Genomic DNA, 19,128 nt, shown 5'->3' with positions numbered 1-19,128 from the left:
TGAAAAAGTTAAATAAGTATTGGTGTTAATTCATAGGAATGAGGCAAATATTTACATTTCCTCTTTCACTCAGTATAATGGAGCTAGAACAATAAAGGAAGTAAATAAAAGGCATATAAGGGTTCTGGGTGCTACAGCTCTGTCCCAGGACACTTTTCCCAGGCAGGCAGAGATCAAGCACCTGCCAGCACCGGGCAATTGTGTACCATTATAATGAATGAGTAAATGGTAGGGAAATGGGAGAGAGAGAGGCAGAAAGGGTCATGTGCTGAAGAGAGAGGCAGATCTGAAGAGTTGAGGCTGGTGAGGAATCAGGTGACATGGGTGGCCTTCTTGCCACCCAGGGCCATAGTGATGTCTGGGCCTGGGCTGCTGCCAAGGGCCATGTCTGGGTCTATGGCCCTAATGCGCCTGTGGTGGTTTGTTGATGTTCATGGCTCCTGTTACTACTGAGGGCCTTGTGGATGCCCAGAGGCTGGGCCACCACCCATGACCATGTCAGTCTGAGGGACATGGGAAAACTGGCAGGCTGACCGACCCATCTACCACCCAGGCTCAGAGCCAGGCCTATATGTTGGCTCACCCCAGCATCCACCCCATCTATGAACCACTAGAGCATGTGAAGGGGTTGGACCTGCAAATCCAAAGCTGCAGGATATCCAAGAAGAGCCCCAGCAAGGGCCCAATATCGAGGGTGCAGCAGAAGCCAGAAGCTTCGAACCAGACCAATGATTCATTGCAAGGAACACTTACATGTAAAGATATATGGATTAAAGGGTATACTGAATGACTTACTGGGCCACACTACACCTTCCACACTGAGACGTGTGTGTGTGTGTGTGTGTGTGTGTGTGTGTGTGTGTGTGTGTTTTCATTTTGGTCTTTGGGGTTTTTTGTTTGCTTTTCTTTTAAATTTTATTTTATGTTGTGTGGGGAGGTTGTAAGGGCAGAGGTCAGATATGAAGGGACGGGGAGATGAGTGGAATTAGGCTGCAGGATGTGAAATCCACAAAGAATCAATAGAAAAGTCATAAAAAGGGGATATAAACAATAAAAAGAAGCCCAATTATCCTTCTTTCCAGATATTATTCTGTACACAAAAGATCCTGAAGACTCCACCAGAAAACTCTTACATATGAAATACTTTCAGCAGAAGTAGAATACAACATTAACATACAAAGAACAGTAGCCTTCACAGTAACAAATAAACATGCTGAGGAACAAGAAAGGGAGCCCATTTATAATTGCCTCAGGAAAAAAATACTTAGAATAAACTTAACCAATAAAGACTCTGAAAAAAAACTGAAGGTACTAGGAGATGGAAAGCTGGCCCATGCTCATGGATTAGAAGAATTCACCTTGTGAAAATGTCTATACTGCCAAAAGCAAAATATAGACTCAATATAGCCCCATTAATAGCCCAAAGCTATTTTTGAGTGTATTTCATCTTATACTTTTTTATTAAAATTTTCTTTTATTCACTTTACATACCAATCACAGATCCCCCTCTTCCCTCCTCCCACCCCTCAGCCTCTCCCCCAACCCACCCTCCACACTCCTATAAGGTAAGGCCTCCCATGGGGAGTCAGCAGAACCTTATACATTCAGTTGAGGCAGGTCCAAGCCCCTCCCCCTGCCTCAAGACAAAGTCATTCTTCACAGAAGTAGAACAAAAGTGTAAAACTCAAGTGTAAGGGACCTCGGAGAGACAACGCAACCTGACCAAAAAGAACAATGGTGGAGATATTACCATACATGATTTCAATTTGACTAGACAGCCACAGTAAGAAAATCAGCACAGTTCTGGCACTAACAGAAATACCGAACAGAACGTAACAGAGGCTCCCACCATAAACCCATGCAGTTACCATCCTCTGATTTTTGACCAAGAAGCTAAAAATACACACCGTAGGAAAAGACAGCTTCTTCAACAAACGGTGCTGGGAAAACTGGATGTTGACATACAGAAGAAAAGAGATAGATCCTGTCTCTCACCATACAGAGTATTTTTGACCATAATGTAATAAAAGAAAGTGTTTAAACATGCTGTTTAATAATTCTTGTCTCAAAGAAACAAAACTGGGGAATAAACTGACTTAGGAGAGCTCTTCACATATGCTCATCAGAGCTCATCCAAGGTGATGGAACCATTTTCTTTAGCTTCTCGAAGCCCCTGTCTTTCATTTGCAAGGATTACTCAGCCAGTGGGATGGAAGGCCCAGGAAACTGCAGGTGCAGACTGCAGGACAGCATGCAAGGAGCCCAAGGCACTGAACCTTCCAGTCGTCCTAGCCCTGAACCCAGATGGGTTTGAGGGGGGAAAGAAAACTTCCCTGTGGCTAAGGTCTAGTTCTGGCATTCATCTGCCACGTGTAGTCAGATCTAACACAAATACACTTTCAGCTGCAGCACACTAGCATCTAGGCTACACTGGGCCTGGGTGTGGTGAGGTGCACCCAGCTTGAATGGAAGTCTTAAAAGGAGCAGAGTTAAACAACAGGAAATCCAGTTGGTTGAAATAAACACCCATGAAGCCACAAGGGAAGGACTAGATTTGGTGTGCTCTCTTGGTCGGCCAGAGACTTGTGGGTTAATCTGATTGGTGTGATTAGGCAGAGTGACTACGTAGGTCAAGTGTGAATGCCCTCCATAAATCAGGGTACTCAATACAGGTTTGGCACACTTTGCCATGGCCTCTTGCACTGTGAAGGCTACCAAACAAAACTATCCAATTCCCGGCCTCCTTTGTTGCCAGGGCTGGCCTGTCACACAGATCTATCTGGCCATGGAGATGCAGGCTGCACTTTCTGAGGGCTTCTTTCTTGAAGGTAAGGTGATGCCGCTCAGAAGGTTCTAGCTTCAGCTCTCCTTTCTGAGCAGCAGCTGTGGTGTGGGTTTGAGAGTCGGATGCACACAGGCAGAGCAGAGCATGACCGGGAGCTGCTCCTTCCAGACTGTTTTGTGGTGACTCCTCTGTGTTCTGTGGGGGCAGAAACTTCTGATCATTGCTGTCAGTGTTTCGTGTTTGTTTGCTGCTGGTATTACCTGGAGCTGAGTGATTCTTAACAGTCATATTGGTTAGGGAAGAAGAAAGAGGATGGGGAGACAAGGAGGAAGAGGAGGATGAAGATCAGCAGGAGGAGGAGGGAGACAGGAGAAGGAAGAAGAGGAGGAGGAGAGGAAAGAAAAAGAGGAAGAAGAGGGAGAAGAAGAAGGAAGAAGGAGGACAAGGAAGAAGGAGGAAGAGGAAGAAGAGGAGGAGGCAGAGGAGAAGGAGGAAGAAAACAACCAGTCTAGCAGAGGGACTGGGTATGTTGCTCAGTCACTTGAATGTGTCTCCCATGCCCACAGGCCTGGGATTCAGTCTCTAGCACCTCATAAAGCCCCACATGGTGGTACATGTCTGTAACCCCAACATAAGTAACATGGATGAAGAATGATCACAAATACAAGATTATCCCTGGCTACCTAGCAACTTCAAGGCCAACTTGAGTTACATGAAATCCTTACTCCAAACAGTAAAAGTCAACTGCCAGAACGGTTTATAAAAACGCCTATGGCATATCACGTTTAGCTGAATGAAGCAAGACCTACAAAATGGCAAACCTACCAGTGCTCTTATATGGAAAAGGAGGATAAAACAGCAGCTATGCTGGTCATGTACTGAGGAGTAGGGTGTGGGGTATAAGTGCAGTAGCCCAGTGCTTGCCGCACACCTGCTGGATGAATGTCAACTTATACAGAGGGCACTCAGAGGAACGCAAGTGTAACAGGTAGTATTAGTTGCCTTTTCAAATGGTTGCCCAGGTCTTTAGTTTCTCCCTGTGTCTGTGGAAGGCCCTTGCTGGTTGGCACTGCTGTTCTCTGTTTTACAAAGCTCCTAATGCTGAATGCTTGCTTTAGTAAACATGTCTTTTCTTCAACTTTTGAGGGTTTTGGAAGAGACTTGTCAATAAGAGAGTTCTCTAATTGAGATTAACTCCAATCCCCCCTTTTCAAGGCTGTCTTCTTCAATCTTACTTTATGCTGGCATCTTGAACAATCAGTGTTGCTCTCTATGAGCCAAAGTCACAAGATACTGCACATGCGTGCTTGGACCACTACATCTGGTTTATATGATGCTGGGATCAGCCTTGTATTCATACATGCTGCCCACATTCTGCCAGCTAAGCTGCATGCCCAGCTCCACTTCTTTCATTTTTATTTATTTGTTTGTTTGTTTTGGTTGTGCTTTTTTTATTTTCTTTAAAAAAAACTTTCTTTTTATTTTTCTAACAGTTTCTTATTAATAGTGTGTGGAGGTTTATCCATTCACCTGTGGGAAGATATTTTGATTTTTTTCTAAGTTTTGGCAATTATGAATACTAGAAACACACATGAATAGCTTTTTGTATATATACATTTTTAACTCCTTTGAGTAAACACATTGAGCTAACCACTGGAACACATGATAAATGTATTTATTTTACTAAGAAACCATCACTATGCAGTGGTTTCCCTTTCTCGGCGCGCTGCAGAGCCTCCTCTTGTCCAGGCAACATGGCAACCCTTAAGGAAAAGCTTATCTCCCCAGTCACAGAAGAGGAGGCAGCCACCCTGACAATACAATCACAGTAGTAGGTGCTGGACAAGTTGGAAAGGCATGTGCTATCAGCATTCTGGGAAAGTCTCTAGCGGATGAACCGGCCCTTGTGGATGTCTTAGAAGACAAGCTCAAAGGAGAGATGATGGACCTGCAGCATGGGAGCTTATTTCTTCAGACTCCTAAAATTGTGGCAGATAAAGATTACTCCGTGACAGCCAATTCTAAGATTGTGGTGGTGACAGCAGGTGTCCATCAGCAGGAGGGGGAAAGTTGACTCAACCTGGTGCAGAGAAATGTCAATGTGTTCAAGTTCATCATTCCCCAGATTGTCAAGTACAGCCCTGACTGCACCATCATTGTGGTTTCCAACCCAGCGGATATTCTTACTTCTGTCACCTGGAAACTGAGTGGGTTACCTACACACCATGTGATTGGAAGTGGATGCAATCTGGATTCTGCTCGGTTTCGCTACCTCATGGCTGAGAAGCTTGGCATTCATCCCAGCAGTTGCCATGGATGGATTCTGGGTGAACATGGTGACTCCAGTGTGGCTGTATGGAGTGGGGTGAATGTGGCAGGGGTCTCCCTCCAGGAACTGAATCCAGAAATGGGAACGGACAATGACTGTGAGAACTGGAAGGAATTGCATAAGATGGTGGTGGATAGTGCCTATGAAGTCATCAAGCTAAAAGGATACACCAACTGGGCCATTGGGTTGAGTGTGGCTGACCTCATTGAATCCATGTTGAAAAACCTATCTCAGATTCACCCTGTGTCTGCAATGGTGAAGGGGATGTACGGCATTGAGAACGAAGTCTTCCTCAGTCTACCATGCATCTTAAATGCCCGGGGACTGACCAGTATCATCAACCAGAAGCTGAAGGATAATGAAGTTGCTCAGCTCAGAAAGAGTGCAGACACCCTGTGGGACATCCAGAAGGACCTCAAGGACCTGTGACTGTCCGGTTCTAGGCTGTAGAATCCAACCTCCAATGTCACTGATCATGAGCCTTTAGTCTTCGGCCTTGTACAAAGGTCATAGTTTGCTTTTCCCCTGATATGTGACATGAGCTCACAGATCAAAGCCCCAGCTCATTTGCACTAGGAGCTCTTGAACAAATAAAGTTAACTGTTGCAGCATAAAAAAAAAAAAGAAAGAAAGAAAGAAAGGAAGAAAGAAAGAAAGAAAGAAACCATCAAATTGTTCTCAAAATGGCCACACTATTTTACATTCCTATCAGCAGTGAGGGGCCTGTTGGCCATATCCTTGTCAGAATTTACTGTTTACAAGTGTTTTAGGTTTTGCTCATTCTAACATAAGAACATAACAAGAAGTATGTGATAGTTTTTTATTTAATGTGTAACTTCCCTAATGATATGTGGCCATCTTATCTGCCACTTGTCTATCTTGTGAGAATGAGCTACCAAATCCATTCTCATCTTGTTCTCAGGGTCATTACGTTCCTTATGGGTTTGGTGGGAAGACCAAGGTGGGCACATGAAGTTGTGTCTACACAGGTGAGAGGACAACTAGCCAGAGCTGGTTCTCTCCTTCCCACCACGTGGGTTCGGGGCTCAGGCTTGGTGGCAAACATCTTGACCTGGAGCAGTCTAGACAGCCCTTTTTGCCCATTCTCAAATCAGATTGTTTGACTTCCTTCCTGCTGAGTTCTAAGAGTTCTGTAAATTTAATAAAAATTTCAAAAATATTTCATTAAAGAAAAAGTATTTTAAAAAGAAAAAGTATTTTTTCCATATTTTGGATAATACTAATCGATCAGATATGAAGATGTTCTCTCTCAAATCTCTCTGTGTGTGGTTTTTTATTCTTTTAGCCAGTCTTTTTTATTTAAAAAACAATTTCTTTTGTTTTGTTTGTTTGTTTGTTTGTTTGTTTTTGAGACAGGGTTTCTCTGTGTAGCTCTGGCTGTCCTGGAACTCACTCTATATACCAGGCTGGCTTCAAACTCAGAGATCTGCCTGCCTCTGCCTCCCAAGTGCTGGGATTAAAGGTGTGCACCACCACCACCCAGCAAAAAATGTGTGTGTGTCAGCAGTTTCCAACCCGTGGTTTATGACCCCTTTGTGGGTAGAACAACCCTCACACAGGGATTGTCTAAGAACATTGGTAAACAGGAACATTTATGTTAAGGTTCATAACAGTAGCAAAATTACAGTTATGAAGAAGCAAGGAAAATAATTTTATGGTTGGGGATCACTACAACATGAGGAACTGTATTATAGGAATGTAGAGAACCACTGGTGTATGTGCACCACATGTGTGCCTGGTACCTACAGCATTCAAAAGAGGATGCCAGATCCCCTAGGACTGGAGTTACAGATGATTGTGAGACACTATGTGGGTGCTGAGAATTAGTTACACTAGGGTCCTCTGTAACTGCTGAGCCACCCTCATCCCAGGCCAGAGTCTTGGAGAGCAGAACTTCTGAATAGGAATAGATATTGAATTGATATATTTGTGTTTAATTTGTATGTAACGAGTCACTGCCTAACCCAAGGTGACATGTGCTTTCTCCTGTATTATCTTCATTTATGTCCATGACTTATCTTGTCTTTTAAGAGAGCTCCTGCTATGTTGGCCAGGCAGGTCCTGGGCTAGTGAAAGCATGTCATCCTCTGACCTCAGCCTCCTGAGCAACTGGCACACCTATGCACTGGCACTTCTGGCTTATGAGCTGCTTATGGGTGTCCAGGTGTCCAGCATCAATAGCTGATGGGTCATCCTCTCTCCACTGAGGTACCTTTGTCCTTTTCTCAAAGATCACATGGCTACATGTGAGTGTGTCCATCTACAGGCTTTTTCCTTCCCATTGATCTATTTGAAATTTGAAACAAACTGTTAAAGACCTGTTTATGATACTAAAAAGAAAACTTCAATATGTGCAAAAAGTTAAAAAAAAATTGTACAAGTATTTTTGATCATGATGTAATAAAAGAAAACAGTCATGTAACATACTGTCTAAATATGTCTTGTCTCAGAAAACCGGTACTGGAAGAAACTGATTTAGAATGGAGTAGAGTGAGAACTCATTCCGTGTCCCAGCCACATCACACCTGGGCAAAGATGTGTGCGGAGAAACAGTGATAGGCTCCAAGTATTTTGAACAAACTGAAGAACCTTGGGAAATATGGTAAGAATTGCTTAGCACCTCTAATTTAGATAGATCCTATTAGCTGTTCTTGTTCTACCAGAAAAAATACTCCTTAGCTTCTGATCTGAATTCCACTAAGTTGAAAAAATTAAATTGGGAAGATTTCTGTAGTCATGTTCTGTTCTCACCTAAGAAACAGTGTGTCTCTTATTTTAAATCCCATTTATCTCCTACTTTTCTCATTTTTTTCATGTTCTCTGTTTTTGTTACAGTTTTCTGTTTTTGCTACATAGATATGGACATTGGCATGTGCCCCACACCCATTACTCTCCCTCTTCTTGGCCCCTCCCTCTCCCATGAGTCCCCCTTGTTCCCTTAGACAGTTTTATTTTCATTCCACATAGATTAAAAAAAAAAAAAAAAACCTCCCACATTGGATGTTCATAAAAGTACAGCAGAGTTCCAATTTTTTAAGAAATTGCATTGCTTTTTGTTATGAAAACTTTTTAATATTATAAGAAGAAATGTTTCAAGATTTTTAACAAAATCGTGAATGTTTCATTTGTTAAAATTACCTTCTCTCATTTTCCAAAGTAGCCTATTCCCCCATCTTTCTCAGGAAGCAAATCCCTGAGGTACTGTTAGCAGCATAAAAGTTCTTAATTTTTTTCTTATGAAATCTCATGGGAAATATTTCATCTGAAATGAAGGGATATAGAGTTGTCCTGGTTGATGGTGAGCCCAAACCTTTGGGTTTGGGATGGTAAACGTGGTATATCAAGCTTCTGTAATGGACTCCCCAGGCTTCCTAAAACAGACGAAAAGAACAATTATTGGAAAAAGGCCAAGCTACTTAGATGGACAACTGCATTTCCTGTCTTTTTTTCTGACACAAAACAACTTTTACATCTGAATCTTGTAATCTATTTAACTCATTTATCTATTTATTTATTACACATTGTGCTTGCATGTGCTCAGGTGCACTTGCACGCTACAATGTAGTGTATGGAGTTCAGAGGACAACTTGATGGGACTGGTTCTTGTCTCTTCTACCATATTGGATCCAGGATCAAACTGAGGTTGTCAGCCTTCGCAGCAAGCATCTTACCTCCTGACCTAGCTTGCTGGCCGTGTCAGGCAGGGTTTCTACTGCAGTGAAGAGACACCACGAGCACGCAACTCTTATCAAGGAAAACATTTAATTGGGGCTGGCTTACAGTGCAGAGGTTTAGTCCATTATCACCACGGTGGGTGGCAATGGTGGTGTGCAGGTAGACACAGTGCTGGAGGAGCAGCTGAGAGTTCTACATCTTGTTCCTCACTCAGGCAGCAGAAACAACTGTGTGTAGCACTGAGCTGAGCAAAGGAAACCTCAAAGCCCACCCCCATAGTGACACACTTCCTCCAACAAGGGCACACCTACTCCAACAGAGCCACACCTCCTAATAGTGCCACTCCCTTTGGGGCATTTTCTTTCAAAACACCACACTGTCCCTGTCTCTTTTTAAATTCATCATAAAGATCTGCTATGGCTTGGATTTAAAATGTCCTCCAAAGGCCCATATACTAAAGGGATCAGTAAGAAGTGTGTTCTGGAGGGAAGTGTTAGCACCCTGGAGATGTGCCTTTGAAGGGATTTGGGAACCCAGGCTCAGTCTTCTCTCATTTTGATTACTAGCAGTAAAGTGAGCAGTTTTGCCCTATTACACATTCCATGCCATGGCCTCTCATTGACCCCAGGCTCAAAAGCAATGAAGCTAACTGCTGTGAACTGAAACCTTTAAAATTATAAGTCAAAATGTCTTCTCTATAAGTAGATTTTTTTTTCAGGTAGGCTGTGACATCTACAGAAAGCTGACCAATACAAGGTCTAATTCGAATTGCAACCATTTTTTCAGTGACAATGATTGTTTGTCCTGTTTATTATAATACCTTTCCATTTTCCGCATGATTTGGATACATGTATAAAGATTAAAAGTTGTTTTCAACCTTGTTTTAAAAGATTAGAGCCATTGAGATGGCTTGGCAGTTAAAGGCACTCATCACAAAAACTACCAACTTGAATTCCATCCCTAGGACTCATATTGTGAAAGGAGAGACCCAACTCCTGTCAACTGTCCTCTGACTTCCAAATACATTCCATGGCATGCATGAGTGCGCGCGCACACACACACACACACACACACACACACACACACACACACACACTCCAATAAATGTAATAAAAGAACTTTTTTGGTTTTTGTTTTTGTTTTTTTTTTTTTTTAAAGGATTACATAAGGTTGTTGTAATGGTGCCAAGCAGATCTTTGTTCTTTTTGAACTGGTAGTTAGTTCCTGAAAGAAGGACAAAATGACCTTTGGGTAAAAGCTGGGAAGATGGGCCTTTTGCAGGGGGATGCTGACTATCACAACACCATTTTGTGCTCTAGAAGTGGTGGACTCTTAGAGATGTAAATGATTTACATCTATGTAAGAAAGATGAAGGGCTCCTCAAAAAGTGGAATTTTGGAATTCTCACAAAGGCTGAAATTCAAGCTTGACATGAGTTAGTCCATTGTGTGTGTTAAAAAATGTGATATTGGGTTTGCAAGTTGTTGCACTGGGTAAAGGTACTGGCCACCAAGCCTGATGGCCTGAATTCCATCCCCAGACTCCACCTAGTGGGTACAGAGATTCTCTTCTGACCTCTACAATTGGCTGTCACGTTTATGCCCCGCACAAGTACATAATTAAATATACAGGAAATCTATTAAAATATAATTTAAATTAAATAAAAGATAGGAGGACATGTACATGTTATATGTAGATACAGTATTTTGTATAAAGAATTTTGGCATCCATTGATCTTAGTATCTGAGGGGGCTGTGAAACTAATCTACTGATACCCAGAAATAACTGTATTTGTTGACAGGATGTAGTTTGAGAGTCTGAAAAAAATAGATAAACAGATAGACATTAGGTTTATGGTGACCATCAAAATGTTCCTAACCAATAATGTTTGCTTCAACCTTTACCACATATACAACCTTTGGTATAAATCTAGTCTATATTCTGAGCACAGCATTCAGCAAATACTAAACACTATACCACAGAATTATAATTTTTTGACATCTAAATGAACCAGTTAGAACCAGAGTTTTGAATCTAAATGTCACAGGAGAACAGCCTACAATGGTAGTCTATAAAAGAAGAGCAGATGTAGCTGGGGTTACAGATGTGAGCTACCATGCATGACCCCCCCCCCCCTTTACAGTTCACAGGATGGGTCAGAACAGTCACAATTCACCAACTTACCACACATGTCTAATATACTGCAAGATTAAAATGCACCTCGAATTCTAGGTGAAAAAAGTTACCTTGGGTATGAAAAGTAAACAACAAACACCTGAGGTACGTGCAAAACACCATAAAACTGAAAACTATTTGAACATGGTTACTCACTAGGCAACAGATGACTCAGAATGAAGAGGAACTAATGGATGATACACAAAAGTTGAAGATGCTCTGTTGGAATGTGGTATAAATTGTGGTCTATTCAGGTAGGACTTTCCTCTCATTCCTTATCTTCTGGCATGTTATAACTTCTTGAAAAAGAAGGTATCTTTTCTGAGATCTCTTATAAAGGTTTTGTTCTGTGTGTGTGTTTGTGTGTGCGCATGCACGTGTTCGTGTGTCTATGTATTTGTATGTGTGCTCTGCATGGTTGTGTGGAGACTGGAGGTCAATGTTGAGTATTTTGCTCTATTACTCGCTACTGAGTTTTTGAGACAGAAGCACTCATTAAACCTGGTGCTCACTGATTGGCTAGACTGGTTGCTTAGCAAGCCCCTGGGATTCACTTATCTCTGTCCACCCTCCAACTCCTGCCTCCCACCAGCACTAGAGTTAGAGGCCTACATTGCTACATCCAGTTTTTTATTGGTGTTGAGGCGGTCCCCATGCTGCAAAGCAAACATCTTAGCAACTGGGCTATATCCCTAGTCCCTGTAAGCTTTTTTGAGATATGGTCTCTATGTGTAGCCAGGCTGATCTAGAACCTACTTTGTAGCCCAGGCTGGCCTTGAACTTGTGGGCAAGCCTCCTACCTCAGTCTCCTTAGAGCTGGGGTTGTAGAAATAAGTCACCATGCCTAGTAAGATATGATGTTAAGTGGTGGTAGCACTCAATGTAATGACATCTCTGGCCTCCGAGTCTTTTGTTCCTTGTAGACTTCAAGGTGAGCCAGAGACTCTTTTCTATCTTCTTATAGTTGATAAAATCATCAGTACAGGAGAGAGGGAAGATATGTCCAATTTCCACATCAGTTCCCTAGAAATAAACTGACTTAGGCTACATGTGGTGGTGTACTCCCATAATCCCAGCACTTCAGAGCCAGGAGGATCACAAATTCCAAGCCAGCTTGGACTATATACTGACACCTTGTCTCAAAGACTATAAATAACACAGTTTCCATCTTTCTTCCTGCTTCCTGGGGTCTTGGAAAGACAATGGTGCAGATCTATCTTTAACCTCTGTCCTGAACTATGGTATGGCAGAGCTGCATGACAGATAGATACGAGTCTTAGAGACGCCCATGAGCAGAAAGCCCGTGTCAATAGGACCGATCAGTTTCAACACTTCATAGAAGCCAGCAAGGCAAGCAGGGTGGGAACAGGACAGAGCAGCAGGGGAATGGACAGAAACTGTTGAAAGGAAGAGGAACCAAAATTGATCCATGGCCTAAGAGACTGGCGACCACCAATCATGAAACTGACAGCCAACAGTAACTGAGAGCAAGCTCTGGGGAACAGTAGAGATATGGATCTTGGTCTTTCTTTTGTTTCTCCACTGCAAATTGTGTTTGGTCCTAATACATTTAGAACCTCAACATCATATATTTCAATTTCCCTCCTGATACAGCTAGCGTCTGGAAACAGTTCTCTAGCCATTGCAGTCAACAGTTTCCTTTTCTTACCTCTGAACGTGTGCAGAAGTCTCTCCTTGAACTTCCTCTTCATTTTGATGTTCAAATTTCTGAAGAAGTCTGGGACCCAGCAAACCAATCAGTAGGCTTCCAATTGGGGCTGTGATGAGGATGGACAAAAATGCCACTGTCAACACATCCATTCCATATTTTTCTAGCTGCTTTTCTCCATGGGTTCGTGCTGTGTCCAGAGCCACAGACCCAATGGCAGCCTATGAAAGTTTTAGCACAAGATTGGAAATGTAAGACAAGTGCACGTTTTTTAAAGTGACATATTTTATCATTTGAAAAAATGAACTGCTTTTCCTTTTGCTTGACTAATTCAACTTAGTCTTCTTTCAGAGTGTATTGAAGTTGGTTTGATTATCTACAAAGTCTCCCCGCCCTTACATGGAGAGTGACATTTATGTTATAGGTACACATGGGTCATGTAGTATAAGGACTGTACATTTTAATATACTAGGGGAAAATAGACCCACAGTATGAATCAAATATTGTTGCAAGTGATAAGTTTCTCTTACAAAAGATGGAAGTTACTGTTCGTTTTCTATTTTAACCTTAAGAACTTGTATTAATAAAGAAAACACTTATTGTGTCTCACTCTTTTGGCTAAGATCAAGCCTGGTACCTGTTCTTATCACTTTAATAAATAAAAAGCTTACAGAGGTGGTTATAGTTATTATTTATAAGTGGGTGAAATGTTAAATCAGTATATTTTCTATGGAGCATACACTAATTCTCAAACAGTATGAAACACGAAAGTGGTAGAGTCCTTCAAAATAATGTTAAATTAATTAGTTATTTGGTGAATTCTTTGCCCCAGCAGTTGGTGCAGTGTTTTATTTAATATGTATTATTGGAATATATTATGAAAATTCTCATTTTCTCTTAGAGGCAAAATGCAATACTATTAGTTCACACAGGGAAAGGTACATTGATCCATCTGACTAACTCCTTCTAGCAAGTGAAGAGCAATGTTTGCTTCTAAAAGAACAGAGCAAGAGAGAAAAGGTGTACCAGTAACACAATGGCAGAATCTAGGTGCCCATAGCTATCTGAATGCCCATTTGTTCTTCTATCCCAGAACTCCTGGGTTTCAGCCGGTCACATTGCTGACAAAACAGAGATCTCATGTTTCTAGTCTCTTTAGATTAACTGCGTATCTATGTTTTGACCACTGAGTGATCAGTGGAGATGAGACACTGACGTGGACTGTTACCAAAACAGAACGAACCCACGTACCCGCCCCCTCCCCACTGGAAGACAATGGCAGCACAAGTTGAACCTATGAGTAAGAGGCATATGCCAAGAGTGACAGCCACCCTGTCAACTCTGGAATGTCCATGCTAGAAGATTGGGAAGGAAGGAAGGAAGGAAGGAAGAAAGGAAAGAAGGAAGGAAGGAAGGAAGGAAGAAAGAAAGAAAGAAAAGAAAGTCTAGCTCATTCAGTTCTTTTGCTATTTGTGAGGCTCTTTGTTATTTTGGCTTATCCTGTGTAATAAGTAATTGAACATTTCATGAATTTTTTGGCAAAATATCACTTACTGAATTGCAATTTACATTTTTCTTCCAGTTCTGATTTGTGTGTGTGTGTGTGTGCATGCCAAACCATGATTTAAAATATATGATATTTTAAAAATTTCTTTAAAAAAATATACACATATATTTCCTAAGAAAGATCACAGACCAAACTGTTAAGAACTACATGTATATTTGTATACATATATATTTGTATCCACACACATATAAGCCTCCTTGTTTTTATGTAGTGAGAACAGAAGAAAAACTATACATGATAATAATTCATTCTATAGCTGTTGTTTATCTGTAAATTCAACTAACGGCGGCTCAGAAATACTACAGAAATTTTTATCTGTATGAGCGTGTACAGACTTTTATCTCATTATTACTGTCTAAATAATACACAAACTATTTACATTGTATTAGCTATGACAAGAATTGATTGAAAGCATATAGGAAATATGCTTAAGTTATATGTAGACAATAACCCTTTTTACAGTATCTTGAATAACCTTTTATATAGTATCTTGAGTGTCTGCAGATTTGGTATCCATGGAGGGTCTTCAAACTCATTCCTGGAGGATACTAAGGAGTGACAGTACCCAACACATCCTATATATGTAATTTATCCTATTTTACAAAATAGTTCTCATGGTAAAAGTACCAGCCCAACATTTAAAAAAAGATGAAGTCATTGTTTTGCTATTTACTTACTAATGTTAATAGCAGTGTGGAAGCTGGAGCTACTATGTCAGAAAAATTATCCCATTTATTGTCATACACTACTCTCCTTCGCCTTTAGGTTTTTGATATCTTGGAAAGTCTAACTAAAAAAAAAAAAATCTCTGGAATGAATAGAGTCCTAGTCCACAGCCATAGGAAATTTAGAATGTAATCACAGCATCCTCATAATCCCCCTAAATTAACATCCCAGTCCATAGCCATAGGAAGCCTAGAATATAATCACAGCATGCCTGCATCCTTATAATCCCCCTAAATTAACATCATATCTGATTTTCATTGCATGACAGTAAAAGTCTGCCTACTCCAATAACTACAAAATAGTCTCTAGGATGCTTAAGTTAGGTAATGTAATTAGTTTGAAAATAGATAATACAATCATAGATCTATAATATTTGTAAGAAATTACAACCTATACAATTCTAAGTTAATTAGCATTTCCAGATATCTGGATAAATGAATGCTCAACACTGTCAAACTATTATCTGTATGTGCTCTCTTTATCACTTGTGTATTGGAATGTACAAATTTTGATTTATGTGACTGAGCTATTGTCATGAGGTTCAGCTAGCTATGGAAAGTTAATATCAACTACTCATCTAGGAAATCAATACAAGAGTTTTCCCCTAATCATGAGTGATATTGACAAGGTCCCTAGTAGATCAATGAAAACATGGATAGCATCAAATGTTCCATATAGGGGGCTGGAAAGATGGCTCAGAGGTTAAGAGCACTGACTGTTCTTCCAGTGGTCCTGAGTTCAATTCCCAGCAACCGAATGGTGGCTCACAACCATCTGAAATGAGATCTGGTGCCCTCTTCTGGTCATACATGCTGTATACATAATAAATAAATAAATCATTAAAAAATGTTCCATATGCTTTGTTTTTACCTTATTAAGTCAAGAACTTTTACTTCTTAACTTTAAGGAAAAACGTCATGACTTCTCTTTGGCATATGCAAATTGCTATAATCCCAACTCTTGCCCTTTGGCACTATTATTAAATAAAACAAGGACCCCTTGACTGCAGCATTAAGCTACTCCAACAGTCAATTTGATAGCTAAGACAGCTATAAAATGATTAAGCAGTGTCTACAAGGTAGACATGGTGGACAAAGGCAGTCAAAGCAAGATGGAGCAAGCCAGTGCAACATTTCATTGTGGTACTCAAAACAGCACGCATTTTAAAACTTAAATGTTTATTTCTGTCGTTTTTCCATTTAATATTTTTAGGCCATGGCTGCTAGAATTGACAAAGACCATGGGTGACAGAATCCACAAAGAGTGAAACCATGGATGATGAGTAACTACTGTAAAGCATTTCTACATTCCTTTTCAGACTGGGCATAATGGTCCATGCCTTTAATCCCAGCATCTGGGAGGCAGAAGCAGACTGATCTCTGAGTTCTAGGCCAGCCTGGTCTGCAGGGAGAGTTCCATGACAGCCAGGGCTACACAGAGAAACCCTGTCTTGAAAAACAAAATAAAAAAACCAATTCTTTTTCAATTACTTTTTCTTTCATTGTGTATAAAGATCTGGACAAATGTAATTTATCACCAATCATATGACTATTGAAAGATTTCCAAACATTAAGATGAGCCATGCTCACTCCTTCCTTCCTACTTACCTGCCTGGCTGCCTTCCTTTCTATGTTCCCTCCGTCCCTCCGTCCCTCCCTTTCTCCTTTCTTCTTGGGAGATTTGAGATAAGATGAGTTAAAATGGTTATTTTCAGGTGACTTAGTGTTTTAAATGATAAAAACTCAAATCTTTCTCTCTGGTCATGGTTGCCTTCTAGTCTGTATGGAGTTTTGGATTTTTAATCTTCACCCTGATGACCCAAAGAAATTTAAATGAGCCATCACAAATGAAACTTTTAGAGTAGATTGGTGTAAAATCTTTGAATACTCAAATTTTCAACCATTTATTCACTCACTTATTTCTATCATTTACCAACTGGTTACTTCTACCAACTTAGGCAAGTCTTCTTATTCAATATTTAAAGATGTCTTACAGAGGTAACAGTTACATTGATATGCCTTTCTGTTAATTGTTACCTACCTGGACTGTGGCCTTTGGAAGCCATGCAAAAGAAATAAATATCTTTTCTTTTATGTTAAAACCAGCAAAACACACCATCAGAAATGTAGTCAAAATTCGTATCAATACTGCAGTGCCAAGGGTTGCAACACAAATGCCTGAAAGAAATATTTGGGTTTTAGAAATAATGAGATGTCGGGAAAAATTACATTTCAAAATACTATCTATAAGGAATAATGTTAAAACATTAAATATAAAAATGCTTGCATATAATTGATCAAGAAGTAAATAAGATCAATCACACCATTGTTTAAAATCTTTCCTTATAAAACTAGGATTTAGTCAAACATTTTAATTCTTGCAAAGTAAATTTAAATTAGATGTTGATGCTTCTTCCTCCTTCATATTTTGAGATCCATCAAGCCAGTGTCAGTACATTCTATACTGGGCAGACACAACACCTTACACTTTATAGCAAAATCCACATTTTCTTCCATGTGTTTATTTAACACAGTGGTATGTCACCTCTCCTCTAGGGGTCGAACGACCCTTTCACAGAAGTTGAATATCAGATATCCTGCATATAAAATATTTACATTGCAATTCATAAAAGTAGCAAAATTATAGTTGGCAACAGAAATAACTTTATGGTTGGGGGTCACCACAGCGTGAGGAACTGGAGTAAAGGGTCACAGCATTGGGAAGGCTGAGAACCACTGATTTAATATGGCTGTACTAAATGATATAAGGTGAAGCTGGAGAGATAGCTTAGTGGTTAAGAGCAGTTGTTACTCTTGCAGAGCCCCAGGTTCAGTTCCCAGCACCTACATGATGGCTCACAACTATCTGTAACTCCAGTTCCAGGGGATCCAATACTTTCTTCTGAGCTCTTCAGATACCAGGCACACAAGTGGTGCACATGCATCCATGTTGTTTTTGTTTTTCCTCTTTTGGGAGGCCCACAACACAGCTCCCAAATAAGTCATACATAGAGGCTTATTCTTACTTATAAATGCCTGGCCTTAGCTTGGCTTGTTTCTTTCCAGCTTTCCTTAACTAATTATCTCATCTATCTTTTGCCTCTGGGATTTTCCTATTCTTTCACTTCTGTAAATCTTACTCTTACTCCAAGGCTAGCTGTGTAGCTGGGTGGCTAGAGCCTGGAGTTCTCCTCCTTTTCTGGTCTCATTCTATATATTCTGTCTGTCTGCCAGCCCCTTTCTTCTGTCTCACTGTTGGTCATTCAGTTCTTTATTAGGCCATCAGGTGTTTTAGACAGGCAAAATAACAGAGCTTCACAGAGTTAAACAAATGCAACATAAAAGTAACACATCTTAAAATAATATTCTACAAAATATCCATGTAGGCAAAACACATAAAATAATGCAGAAAATTGATGACATAATTCATGTCAAGCTTTAAACAAGGTGGTAGATAGACAAAATATATACTTTATAGACTGATCAGCCTCAAATTTGAAGAAGTCAGAAACAAAAATCTTCTTTATACATGTGGTGTGGTTAAGTCGAGCACAGACAAACAGTAAGCAAGCATTGATAAGTGAAACAAATCTTTTCATTAAAGTAGCTGTAGAATACAAGACTAGACATATTATTCAAGGTACTTATCAACTAGTATGGAAGGAAGGATCCAAGCAGACTGCTGGAGACTGTTTGCAGCTTAGGAAGGAGAAATCCCTTTCTCAAAATCAGAGTGTGCACAGCATAAGAGGCTGTATTGCAACCCTGGGTCTTGATGGAGGGAGCCACAGCCCTCTGTTGGACAGCAGCTCCCGAGATTAGCAGATTTTCAAGAGCATCTACTGCCTGCAGCAGCACAAGATCCAAACGAGCTGATTCGGGCTGGTTATAGCAGAGATCTTGGTGAGGGGCACAGTGATGGGGTGAGGGTGTTGGGGGAAAATAGATACAAGCCAGTATTCAAGCTCTAGAGAGTGTAAAAGGGGGACCGAAGGAAAATAGCAGAATTCAGTAAAGGAGTGTTTTAAAGAGACAATTACAACAAATGTGGATGAGCGTTCAGTTCACAGACTGGATTTAGGCAGGTAATCTTGCTGAGCACCATTGACTGTGTGGTGGAGAGGAAGCTTGATGGATAGGTACTGAGAAAGGGGATGGAGTGGATATGGATGGCTGGAAGGC

At 40.6% G+C, this 19,128-nt stretch overlaps 2 protein-coding genes across 9 annotated transcripts in view; one reads left to right on the top strand and one right to left on the bottom strand.

Annotated features, from left to right (window-relative positions):
• Nucleotides 1-3,950: 3,950 nt before the first annotated feature.
• Nucleotides 3,951-19,128, bottom strand: part of Slc9b2 (solute carrier family 9 member B2) — a 45,521-nt gene continuing 30,343 nt past the window's right edge. For 3 of the 8 annotated variants that reach the window (XM_036190789.1, XM_036190788.1, XM_036190790.1), the window contains 3 exons: nucleotides 16,988-17,124; nucleotides 12,655-12,875; nucleotides 8,184-8,506 (listed from right to left, as the gene is read on the bottom strand). In XM_036190789.1, coding sequence (XP_036046682.1) covers nucleotides 8,476-8,506; nucleotides 12,655-12,875; nucleotides 16,988-17,124 — 389 coding nt within the window. In that variant the 3' untranslated portion in view covers nucleotides 8,184-8,475. Of the gene's footprint in view, nucleotides 3,966-6,027; nucleotides 6,266-8,183; nucleotides 8,507-12,654; nucleotides 12,876-16,554; nucleotides 16,758-16,987; nucleotides 17,125-19,128 lie in introns of those variants that run through there. The other 5 variants (XR_004945235.1, XR_004945234.1, XR_004945237.1 and 2 more) reach the window with 5 other exon arrangements.
• On the top strand, nucleotides 4,540-5,578 carry LOC118585835 (L-lactate dehydrogenase B chain-like). The gene is given in 2 exon segments (XM_036190792.1): nucleotides 4,540-4,591; nucleotides 4,594-5,578. Coding segments are annotated over 2 exon segments (1,002 nt in total). The 3' UTR covers nucleotides 5,544-5,578.

The sequence above is a fragment of the Onychomys torridus genome, chromosome 6 (assembly GCF_903995425.1).
Source record: "Onychomys torridus chromosome 6, mOncTor1.1, whole genome shotgun sequence".
Taxonomy (NCBI): domain Eukaryota; kingdom Metazoa; phylum Chordata; class Mammalia; order Rodentia; family Cricetidae; genus Onychomys; species Onychomys torridus.
Note: the sequence above shows the minus strand (reverse complement) of the source record. Positions and strands in the feature narration are given on the sequence as shown.